At 64.0% G+C, this 11178-nt stretch overlaps 3 protein-coding genes across 3 annotated transcripts in view; 2 read left to right on the top strand and 1 right to left on the bottom strand.

Annotated features, from left to right (window-relative positions):
• Positions 1–5402, top strand: part of CHLRE_17g744847v5 (uncharacterized protein) — a 13062-nt gene extending 7660 nt beyond the window's left edge. Inside the window, exons 16-27 of the mRNA XM_043072724.1 lie at positions 1–37; positions 565–648; positions 1004–1081; positions 1292–1339; positions 1688–1741; positions 2040–2185; positions 2433–2484; positions 2766–2924; positions 3375–3473; positions 3937–4079; positions 4441–4558; positions 4974–5402. The exon at positions 1–37 is cut by the window's left edge and continues 50 nt beyond it. Coding sequence (XP_042915183.1) covers positions 1–37; positions 565–648; positions 1004–1081; positions 1292–1339; positions 1688–1741; positions 2040–2185; positions 2433–2484; positions 2766–2924; positions 3375–3473; positions 3937–4079; positions 4441–4558; positions 4974–5105 — 1150 coding nt within the window. The 3' untranslated portion in view covers positions 5106–5402. The remainder of the gene's footprint in view (positions 38–564; positions 649–1003; positions 1082–1291; positions 1340–1687; positions 1742–2039; positions 2186–2432; positions 2485–2765; positions 2925–3374; positions 3474–3936; positions 4080–4440; positions 4559–4973) is intronic.
• Positions 5403–5404: 2 nt separating this feature from the next.
• CHLRE_17g744897v5 (uncharacterized protein) lies at positions 5405–9880 on the bottom strand. Its single transcript, XM_043072725.1, has 8 exons — positions 9698–9880; positions 9079–9596; positions 8566–8889; positions 8222–8353; positions 7629–7739; positions 6983–7189; positions 6569–6691; positions 5405–6365 (listed from the first exon to the last, which is right to left on the bottom strand). Exons 2-8 carry the CDS (start codon positions 9403–9405, stop codon positions 6228–6230), a joined length of 1362 nt encoding a protein of 453 aa, XP_042915184.1. The 5' UTR covers positions 9406–9596; positions 9698–9880; the 3' UTR covers positions 5405–6227.
• A 130-nt stretch (positions 9881–10010) lies between these two features.
• Positions 10011–11178, top strand: part of CHLRE_17g744947v5 (uncharacterized protein) — a 2782-nt gene continuing 1614 nt past the window's right edge. Inside the window, exons 1-2 of the mRNA XM_043072726.1 lie at positions 10011–10770; positions 10987–11116. Coding sequence (XP_042915185.1) covers positions 10162–10770; positions 10987–11116 — 739 coding nt within the window. The 5' untranslated portion in view covers positions 10011–10161. The remainder of the gene's footprint in view (positions 10771–10986; positions 11117–11178) is intronic.

The raw sequence follows: 11178 nt of genomic DNA on the forward strand, positions 1-11178 counted from the left end.
CTCGCCGCTGGCGGACCCAGACAGCCTGCCGGGCATGGTGGGGCGGGGGCTGGGGGGGAGGGAGGGGAGGGAGGGAAATGTGCCCGAGCCAAGGAATCGTCGCCCAACACAGAGATGCAGTGCGAGCTCCGCGTATAACCTTCGGCCTCAGTCATCAGGCAGGATGGAAATGCTGCATAGGAGAGAGCGAGAGGCGGGGGGGGGGGGGGCGGGGCGGAGCGGGGCGGGGCGGGGCGGGGCGGGGGCACCCCAGGCAGCACTCCTGAAGCAGGCGGGCACAGCAGCACCAGACCGCCATGTGTGTGTGCCGCGCGCGTCCGCCCGCGCCTGCCAACCTGCCGCCACCACCACCTCGCCTGCGCAATCGCCCCGAAGCCCCTCACCCTCCTCTGCTGCTCAGCTCCCCCCCACACCACACCTGCTGTCTACCTCGCTACCCTTCTCTGTACCAATCCTTGCAACCCCCCCCCCCGCTTCCTGGCTGCGCCTTCACTTCTTAGCTGGTCACGAAATGGGCAACCCCGCCCCCCACCCACGTGCGCCCCCTCACCCCGCCCCCTGCAGGTGGTTCTGATGGAGAGCTATGTGAAGCGCATGGCGGACACCGTGACGCGCTGGTACACCAACATCCTGGACGCAGACCTCAGCGTGAGACCGACACCTGGGGCGGGGGGGCGGGGGGGAGGGGTGCCCTGGGGCGTGTTGTGTGTGTGTGTGCGTGTGCGTGTGCGTGTGCGTGTGCGTGTGTGTGTGCATCCCACCAGCCCACACGAGGAAACTATGTGCCCAGGGCCAACGGAGAAGCCACATCATCATCATCAAAAACGGGGCACTGGCTGGGGGCGGCGGGGGCGGGGCGGGACTGTCCCTTGCGCTCTCGCACACGCCGCCTCCGAGCAGGGGTGCCCCTGCCTCCGAGTGACCCCCAGTGATGGCCCCCCCCAAAAAAACAATCCCACACCCCCCTGCCCCCCCCCACCACCACCACCAACCCCTACCCCAGTCCGAGCCCAAGGTCCGGCCCGACGGGACGCTGTGCACCCTGGGAGCCACCGACTTCTTCCGCATCCTCAACGAACAGGTCTGTGTGTGGGGGGGAGAAGGGGTGTGTGTGTGTGTGGATGCTTGTACAGAACGAGTGCGTGTGTGTGGTGTAGACGCGGGCCTCGCCGCCCCTTCGGGCTGCATCCGTACCCGTGTCGGTCCGTCCACACTCGTGACACTGTACGGCAAGACTTGGCTCCACGTGCCCAACCCCTCCACACAACCCCCTTCGCCGCTACCCCTCTAGATCGCTATCATCACCGACCTCAACGAGCACGGCGAGATCATGCTGCAGGTGTGTGTGTGTGTGTGTGTGTGTGTGTGTGTGTGTGTGTGTGTGTGTGTGTGTGTGTGTGTGTGCGTGTGCGTGTGTGTGTGTGTGTATGTCTTTTCACAATACGCTTGCTGTTGGAGGTGCCTGCATTTACCAGACCGCACCGCCTGTTGAGACCGCACATAACGCAACACCATCCGAATCACACGCACACGTCCTCCTCAGCCCACACCCCGGTGACCCCACCCCACCCCGCCACGCACCTACCCACCACCCACTATCCTTCCCGCCTTCTGCACTACTTTTCCTAACTACGCCTTCACTGAATTAGCCATGAATGTAACCCTCCCGCACACACAAACCCTACAGACCGCCAAGACCGCCCTGCGCATCATGGTGGGATTCCAGGAGGCGCAGAAGGACGTGAGTGGGCGCACACACAGGCGGGGCCGTGGGGGGGCTTACCGTGGGGGTTATCTTCGAACATATCCCGGAAGGAAACACTTGCGCTGCAGGCAGAACCTGCAACCGCATATGCGAGCTACTGTGGGGCCGGGGTGGTGGTTTCACCTGAGCGGCGAGTCCTTGCCCTCTTGAGACCTATCTCATTGGGCTCGGGCAAGTAATCCCTCCTCCCACACAGCGGCGACAAGTGCCCAGCCATATTTATCAGCATCATCCTCACCACCATCCTCGCCACCCCCTGCCTGAGGTGCTGCAGGTGCTGGGAGGCTACGGCCGCGAGGGCGGGCGCAAGGGTCTGGGCCTGGAGATGGCGGTGGCGTTCCTGAACAACGCGGTGCACTGCCACGACCAGTCGCTGGAGTTCGCGGAGGACGTGGGGAGGCAGCTCAAGAAGGAGTACAGGTGTGGGGGAGCGGGCGGGTGGGTGGTGGGTAGGTGGGGGGGTGGGTGGGGGGGTGGGGGGCGGTCACTGCCTCAGCCACCCGCGCAATACCTGCCCCTCCCGCCCCCAAGCGCACACACAAACAAGCACAATTGCACACGATTGCTGTCTGTGACATGCACATCAGCAGACAGTCTTTGCACTCTCTCTTTGTGCTTTTCACTCACGCGCAAACACACATACACACACACACACACTGACACGTAGGGAGCAGCTGGATGTCGAGACAGTGTGCCGTGGCTTTCTCGAGGTGGCCAAGGTGGGCGGCGGCGGTGTGCGTGCGTGTGTGTGTGTGTCTGTGTGTGTGTGTGTGTGTGTGTGTGTGTGTGTGTGTGTGTGTGTGTGTGTGTGTGTGTGTGTGTGTGTTTGTGCGTGTTGTGTACCCACAGAAACAAGGTCGAGCCGCGTTCCGTGTTCCTTAAGCCCCCTCGGTCATATCGTTGGAATGGCCGAACCTCCCTCCGCCCTGGTTCAGCGGGTCCTGGAACTGCCTCCCAGCCCCCGTTGCTGAACTCACCACACGCGCCATCACCCGCGCAGGTGGCCGCCTTCCGCGCTGTGGTGGTCATGTTCAATGACCCAGGCATGAGCGGCCAGCTCAAGGGCCTGTACGGCACCGGTCCGGGTGACACCTACCTCTCCGGCCGCGTCACCAGCACCCTCATCGCCACGCTGCGGGACTACTTCTCAGACATCAAGGTGCGCGCGTGCTCGTGTCATCGTGTGTGCATGCATGGGTGCGCGTGTTTGCATGAAGGTGAGCGCGTGGAGGCACGGGAGTGGATTACTGGACACGTCTTTGCTGCAGGGCTGGGGGCCTGACGTTCCGTGAGCAGGGGTGTGGGGGCCGGAACACCGGCATTTGGTGTCGCTGTGGTTCGCCACTGGAGACCAAAGCTGGCATCCGTCATTCCTGCGCCACCAACCCACCTTGCGGGCACGCGCACCTTCCATCACCGCACACGCCGCCTTCCAAATCGCCCTCCGGCTCTGCGCCCATTCGCCCGTGCCTGACCGGCACGCACACACGCACACACACACACACACACACACACACATGGCGTTGACTGGGCGGGCTTTCGTTTCAGCTTGTAACACACATACACACACACATTCCTTCCCTTGTACTTCCCCAACACGCCAACGCAGACCTGGGTGACCCCCTCTTTCGTGAAGCGGGTGGCTGAGGCGGCGCTGGAGGAGCTGGTGCGCCGGGCAGTCAACATCTTTGCGGTGGCGCCGCCGCAGGTGGGCGAGCGGCACGGGAGGGGTTACACTCATAATTATTAACAGAAAGTGAAGGCGTAGCCAGGAACATTGATATAGCAGGCAGGGGTGGGGGCTGTGGACGGGGGGTTGGGGGCTGTGGGGCCATGAGGGCCAGGCGCACACTCCAGGCCTGACACGGTCGCCTATGAAGGGACTGCCGGCGGCCACTTGCGCCCCAGCCGCGCCCCACACTTCATCCTCCTGTTCCCGCCTCCACCCATTCATCCCCTCCAAGTCCCCTGTCGGCATGCCTGCCCTGCCACCCTCACACCCACCGCGACCCGACACTCGCGCGCGCGCGTGTTTGGCGGCTTTGTTCCGTTTGTTTTATGTTTAACACACACACACACGCACACACACACAGTCACACACACACACAGTCACATGCACACACACACACACACACACACACACACACACACACACGCTTGCCCCTCCCCAGGCCTCTGAGCCGCTGTCTGCCCGCATGGAGTCTGACGTGTCCGACCTGAGCGCCTACTTCGAGGCCTACGTGACCAAGGCCGACCGCCTGCGCAAACACCTCGAGGTGCTGGCCGACCTGCGGGAACTGCTGGTGGCGGACAGGTGGGGGGTGGGGAGGCGGGGGAGAGAGGGGGAGAGAGGGGGCAGGGGGTAGCGGGGATGGGGCGGAGGGAGGAGTGGGGGGTGATCGCCGTTTTCAGGGAGGAAGCTTGAGAGGCGAAGATGCATGGCAAGACAAGCCTATGGCGCGGCGGGGGCGGGGGACCCTGCATGTGTCCCTCGGTCATCCCCGCACCTCGCTCGCTCGCTAGCTGCTCCGCCCTTTCTTGGCCGTCTCCTCCTGCCAAGACCCTGTCAGTCTACCTTCCCTGTCTCCCCGCTGCCCCCTCCTCCCCTCCGCTACCGTCTACCAATTCCTTAGCTCATCATGATTGTAATCCCCTTCCCGGCCCTCCCCCAACAGCCCTGAGACGTTTGCCCTGGCCTACTCCAACCTGCTGGCCTACAACGACAAGGCCTTCACGCCAGAGCTGGTGGCCAAGATCACGAGCAGCTGCAGGAGCGACCTCACCAAGAAGCAGGTGCGGGGAGGGAGGGACGGGGGTTGCAAGGATTGGCACAGAGAAGTGTAGCGAAGTAGACAGCAGGTGTGGTGTTGCGTGGGGGGGGGCTGGAGGGCAGAGGGCCAGAGCCGTCCATGAACGATGGCCGTTGGGGTGTGGGGGTCTGGGAGGAGAAGAGGGGAGTGGGCAGGAGTGGGAGAGGCGTGCACCTAGACGGCGGGAATGGCGAGGGACCATACAGCTGCAACTGGGTTGCAACAGGGGTGCAATGACTTGGGGTGACTTGGGGGCCATTGAGCATGAACATTTCATTATGTGGGCCCTGGGTGCTGCCCTCTGCAAAGCAACTATGCCTGTTGCTGCATGCACTATCCATTTATTGCCGATTGCGCTCGCTGCTCACACCTATACACGCACTCCCACACACGCACAGATCTCGGACATCAGCTCGCAGTGTCGGGACCTGTGGAAGCAGCACGAGGCGGCGGCCAAGGCGGCGGCGGGCGGCGGCGGCGCGGCGGACAAGAGCGACGGCTGGTGGTTCGGATGGGGCAAGAAGGGGTAGGGGCCAGCAGGCGGGTGGCGCGGCGGATTGGCGGGGCGGTGGAGGGGTGGCAGCGGCATCGTGCATCGCGACAGAGCTGTGTTGGAAAGCAGCGGAGGGAGGTTGCAAGGGTTTGGGGATGTCGAACGGTGTTATTAGGTCCGGGTTCCTCAGTTGATGCCGGCGCGAGGCAGGCATGAGCAAGCATGAGGGCTGGGGAATGAGTGAGGAGGGCACGGCGCGGCGGCTGATGCTGTGGCCGAGCAACGCACAGCAGTCTGGCTCTTCACGAAGTTACCTGTTCTGGCGATTGGGTATGCGTGTATGATACATATTTGTCAGGATCGCATATCCTCTGGATACACCACACATCAGCTCCTCCAGCAGCTTCGTCACCGCAAGCTCCTCTGCAACTTGCAACAACGGCCACGCGTCTGCCCTGAACGAAACAACTCCAGCGAACTTCGGGCAACAATATTGTCAGCCATGCATATCTCGTACCTACCGTCCATGTGTGCCTCAGACGCCAGAGCGCCGGTCCAAACACACGACTCCGTACTCATCCACAATTTCAAATTGCAACACCCGTATCCAGACACGCATGACCACACTGCAGGCGCGCCGCACAGGAGGCCGCGACAGGCTATCCAACCGAGCAGCGTCAGACAGCCAGCGTTTTAGACCCACATGGAGCCATCAGGCCCTTCCTCGTGTGCCGCACACCACGTCTTTCTTTCATGGCCTTCGCTGGACTAAACATTCTTGAGCGAACAAATCACGTCGGCCGAGGATGGGTGAGTGCCTTGGGCAATATAAGGGAGGTGGTGGATTCACGCACTCGGCAGCGCACATCCGGCGGTGGTGGTGGCGCGTGTGCAGATATTTTGATGCCATGGTGACGACAACAACTCGTCTGACCCAGCATCCCCCTCACCTCCACGACACCTAACAATTATTATGTATGCGCCCCTTGATGTGATATAAACACCATGCAACCCACCCTCACCAGCCCACACGCGCAGCTGCCAGCAGCCCTCCCAGCCCTCCGCCCCAATACATAGCAAGCCAACCAGAAGCCAAGCACGCACACCGCCGCCCGCACCGCAATGCCCCAGCCCTAGCCCACACAACCCCACACTGGCATCACTTGCTGCCGCCCTTGCCCCTGCCCGCCTGCGCCTCCGCCCCCGCCTCCTCCGCCTCTGCCTCCGCCACGGCGCGCTTCATTGCGGTGCTTGTCTTGGTCAGCAGCGAGGGCTTGTCCGCCACCAGCGCCCGCATCTGTGTGTGCAGGATGCGGGTGCTGTCGGTTACCGTGTGTTACGTTATACTAGGTGTGTGTATGCGTGTGTATGCGTGTGTCGCGAGTGGTTTTGGCTCTGGAGTGGCAATCCGTGCGGGAAGTCCGTACGGTACAGTAGCGCGCACAACGCGCCCCGCACCATACGCACGTCTCCCTCTCCTCTCCGCTCCCAAGCCCCCACCTGCCCCGCCGGCACCCCGGCCAGCTCCGCCAGCGTCTTCAAGCGCTCCGCCAGCACCGGCGCCGGCGAGGTCAGCAGCGCCGGCACCTCAGCCGCCACCTCCACGGCCCGGTCCCGGGAGATCTGTGTGTGATGCAGGGGAGGCGTGTGTGGCCGCGTGTATGTGTGTGTGTGTGTGTGTGCGCGTGTGTATGAGTGCATAATCCGTTGACTCGGGCTGCTGTGCAGCGATCAGGGCGGAGGTGCGTTAGGGGGCACGGGGGACAAGAAGCGCCCTGCCCACACGTCCTGCCTCGTAGAACTCCGCATATGCCACCCCAGTGACCCCACCCTGCACACGTCCGACGTCCGCCCCAACTTGTATGGACGGCTACGCCCCGCCTTCCGCTTCCCACCGCCACGCCACGCCCTCACCTTGAGCAGCCCCCGCAGCCCCTCCAGCCCCTTGTCCACCTCGCCCTCGCCCAGCAGCACCAGCCGGGGCGCGTTGAGCACCACGCGGCCCAGTCCCTCAGCACCGCGCGGCACCTCCAGCGCCTCCGCCAGCTTGCGCAGCCGCGAGCGCATGGCGTCGGCCGGGACCAGCAGTGCGCGCGGGTGGCGCCGGACCACCGCCACCACCTGCGCGTGTCGCAGTCCTCTTTTGCTGACTGTGGCCGAGTGACAGGCGCGCACTAGACGCGGAGGACGGGGCGTTTCAGGGGTACCTGCAGTCCTGAACCCCATTCCCCGCATGGCCGCGGCGGTGGCCGCAGTGCGGTCTGCTCTCTGCGTTTCCTTCACAAGGCCCTTGCGCACCCCCGCCCGCGCCCCATCAAACCCTGCACACACGCACACGGACACACACACACACACACACACACACACACACACACACACACACACACACACACACACACACCACACATACGCACACCTCACACACATGCGCACCACACGCACACACACATGCACACTACACACACACAACACAACACACACACACACACACGCGCGCACCATGGCGGGATCGCTCCGTTTGTTTTTGTTTAACAAACAACCACGCCACGCGACCACGCACCTGCGGCCGCGTGAGCCCCAGCTCCGCAGCCAGGGCCGACGCGCGGGCGCTCAGCTCGGCGGCGTTGGCGGCCAGCAGCGCGGGCTCGTGCACCGCCAGCTGGGAGGCCAGCTGCGCGGGGAGTGTGTGTGTGTGTGTGTGTGTGTGTATATGTGTTAAAAAATGAAACGAAAGTGTATTTTGTGTGTGTGTGTGTGTGTGTTGACAACAGAGCACAGGGGAAGGAAACACGTGTTTTTTTCGTAATGGTAGAGCCGTGTATGTGCGTGTGCGTGTGATGGGGTTGCATGCACACTGGGATAGGCGAAGGCGATGATGAACATGCGAGTGGGCTCGGTAAGATGGGTGCACATACACTTTGGCACGCCCTAATCTCCTCGCCAACCAACCGCCAGCCGCTCACTGTGTGTCGAATGTTCCGGAAATGCTTACCCCTTACGTCGTGCCCAACCACCACTGCCATGCCAATCCGCTTAACCTCCACAGCCATCCGCGCCTCCCGTTTGTGCCCCCCGCAGCCTCAGCCTGAGCCTGAGCCTCACCCTCGCCCACACCCCCAAACCCCCTCCCGCAGCCCCGCACCGGCACCGCACCTGTGTGTCCACGTTGAATGTGCCGCACAGCCCGCTCAGCCGCGCCCGCAGCACCTCGGGCGAGTGGCTGAGCAGCCCCGGCTGGGCCGCCACCAGCTTGCGGGCGGTGGACACAGGCACCAGCAGCAGCGACTGCGCGGGAATGTGTGTGTGTGTGTGTGTGTTTGGGGGGGGCCGAGGGATCGGCGAGGGGGAGGAGGAGTGGTTCCCAATATGCAACAAGAGACAGGTATAGACATAGGCAACGTTAATGCCGGCGTGGACAATCCACAAGTATGCAGTGATGACTGTCTTCGGGGTCTGACGTGCTACGCTCCGATCCCCCCTCACACACGCACAGTCACCTGCAGCTCCCCAAACCTCGCCCTCAGCTCCGCCGCCGGCACCAGCAGCACCCGTGGCTGCCGCGACAGCAGCCGCCCCGCCAGTGCCAGGTCGCGTTCCGCCTGCCGCGTCAGCCCGCCCGGCGCCGAAGGCGCTGCTCCTGCTCCTGCTCCTGCTGACGATGATGATGTAGAGGCGGGTGTGGACAGGCCTAGGAGCTCCGCAGCTGCCTGGAAGGAGGCGGCGGCGGCGCCCACTGACAGGCGGCCCAGCTCGCGCTCCGACGCCAGCAGCGACTGGGCGGTGGCGGGCGACACACGCAGCAGCGCCGCCAGGTCGGCAGCCTGGTGGGGTAGGAGGGGAGGAGGGGGGTAAGGGTAGGAGGGGGGTTAGGGTAGGAGGGGAAAGGGAGGAGGGCAGCAGGTAAGGGAGGGCAGAACGGCGGTTGAGCGGGGTTGGGTGCAGCAAGCGCAGGTGCCGGATGCATGGCATGCTGGTGCTGCCTGACAAATTCACACAGACAAAGCTCCTACCTTGAGCTTTGATTTGGGGTCCGACTGCTGCTGCTTGCCACCGCCTCCGCCCCGGCCGCCACTGCCCCCGGCCGCCGGCGTCACCACCGCCCCTGGCGGCGCCTCCCTGCTCGCCAGTTCCTCAGACACCTCCTTCATCCCCGCCACGTCAGGCGTTGCCAGCTGCCGTAACCGCTCCATCTTGGACGCAGCACCGCTTGTGCTATTGCCGTCAGCGGCGGCTAGCGCCGCCGGCGGCTGCGTCAGCAGTAGCAGCAGCGCGGCGGCGGAGCGGGCGTCGCCGCCAGGGCTGTGTGGGGGCTGCAGCGGCGGCGGCGCGCCGGGCATGAGGGAGCCCTGCAGCACCACCGCAGAGGCTAGACTGGCGAGGGCGGCGCGCCATGCGGTGCGGGCGGCGTCGCCAAGCGGCAAGCTGCTGCCTAGCTGCTGCTCAGCTGCAGCCTCAGTCCGGTCGCGCCGCTGGCGTGGAAGGGGTTCCGGGACTCGGCCGCTGAATCCTGGCGCGCCGGCATCGTGGCCTGCAGCGGCGCACGTTTCGAACGTCAAGCGATGCGCACCGCAAGTCTTTGCGGAAGACGCAGCCCGAGCTGCGCGCATTCAACAGGCGCCGAAAACCTACCAGCAGAAGGCTCCTGTGTTGCTGAATTGCGTCCGTCAATTGCATGGGCATTGCGTGAATGCGCCGCAATGCCATTCACCGTCAACGCCTTCCGCTCGCAGCCACGGCAAACAGGGCCCCGCCGTGCTGTTGCCGTCTTTGACGTTCCGGCATGTATGGTTTTCATACTGTCACCAGAATGGAAGTATTACACAATGCGCTTGCCTGGGCGCCAAGGAGAAGGAGACTGCACGCGCAATGAATGCAAAACCCATTCTTGCTCGGTGCCCCCTTTCTGCAGCTTCAATACTGCACACAGACAACTTAACAACCAACAGACAAACTTGAACATCATAGGCCCTCCAGGCAAGTAAAAGCGTGGAATTGCGTTCCGGCCGCGCGCCTTCCTGCACTCTGGTTCTATACCATACCGATTGCATCTTTGCACTTGCGTGCCAAGACTGCGCTCTAATTCAATTAGGGTGATGCGGGGCCTCGCCGCCGCGTGGGGGAGCGCTCCAGCCTGCCCCCCGGCGCAACTCGCAACCACACTTACACCGGGTCCTGGTGGGGCCAGCCTTCAAGCGGCTCTGGGCCCAGCTCGGCTAAAGCCCCTTACCCGATGCCTAGTGGCTACTGCTGCGGGGAGGCAAGGCCCGGGGCCGTCGCAAGCGCCTCAAGGCGCGGACCCGGCTGGCCGTCCGGCAGCAACCCGCTGGGAGCCACGGCGGCAGCCGTCCACACGACCGCCGCGCGGCGTTGTAGACAGCCTTGATGATTCTCCCAGCACCAGCGCCAGCACCAGCACCAGTCACAGCACTCGTGGCAACGCTGGCGGCAGTGCTCGCAGCTACAGTGCTGCTGGCAGCGGCAGGCGGGCCGGCGGCGGGCGCGCTGTCGACGGCAGCGACCAAACAGGCGGCGCGGCGCGGTCTGGGCCTCCGCCGCCGGAGGACCACGATCCTCTCGGCCGCCGCAGCAGTGACAGATTCGGTACCCGTGGCGCCGGTGCGCGCCAAGAAGACAACGACATGGACGATGCTTCCAACGACACGTGGTCGACACCGGGATCACGAGGGCCGCCCCTGCCTGAGGTATGATGTTCGCTACTGGAGCTGGCCGAGTATTTAGGGTTACACACGGACCAGGCTGCTTGCTGCTTCCCATCGGGCTAGCCAGCACGTTTTTGTCCTATGTAGTACCCATACACACACGTTGCTGCATCGCGTATACTGTCTTTGCACTTTGTTTTCCTTGTGCTTCTTTTACACACGTACACACGCACCCACACACGCTCTCCCGCCACGTAGGTGGAGCTCATAAGCTCCGCTGCCAACGCCTTCGTGAAGCACTGCGTGCGCCTGCGCACCAGCGGCGCCTACAGGCGGGAGTGCGGCCGCGCACTGCTGGTGGGCGAGGAGCTCATCGCGGAGGCGGCAGGTGGGGGAGGAGGGAGGGAGAGGGAGGGGGAGGGAGAGGGGGAGGGGGAGGGAGGAGGGGGA

The sequence above is a fragment of the Chlamydomonas reinhardtii genome, chromosome 17, assembly GCF_000002595.2.
Source record: "Chlamydomonas reinhardtii strain CC-503 cw92 mt+ chromosome 17, whole genome shotgun sequence".
Classification (NCBI taxonomy): domain Eukaryota; kingdom Viridiplantae; phylum Chlorophyta; class Chlorophyceae; order Chlamydomonadales; family Chlamydomonadaceae; genus Chlamydomonas; species Chlamydomonas reinhardtii.

What these genes read in the sequence shown, in the direction of transcription:
- CHLRE_17g744897v5 (XM_043072725.1), bottom strand. Translation starts at nt 9,405, where the DNA reads ATGCCCGGCGCGCCGCCGCCGCTGCAGCCCCCACACAGCCCTGGCGGC. An exon ending in TGGGGCTCACGCGGCCGCAG is followed by an intron (nt 7,190 to 7,628) that starts GTGCGTGGTCGC and finishes CGACACGCGCAG; the next exon opens with GTGGTGGCGGTGGTCCGGCG. An exon ending in CCGGGGTGCCGGCGGGGCAG is followed by an intron (nt 6,366 to 6,568) that starts GTGGGGGCTTGG and finishes CTGCACACACAG; the next exon opens with ATGCGGGCGCTGGTGGCGGA.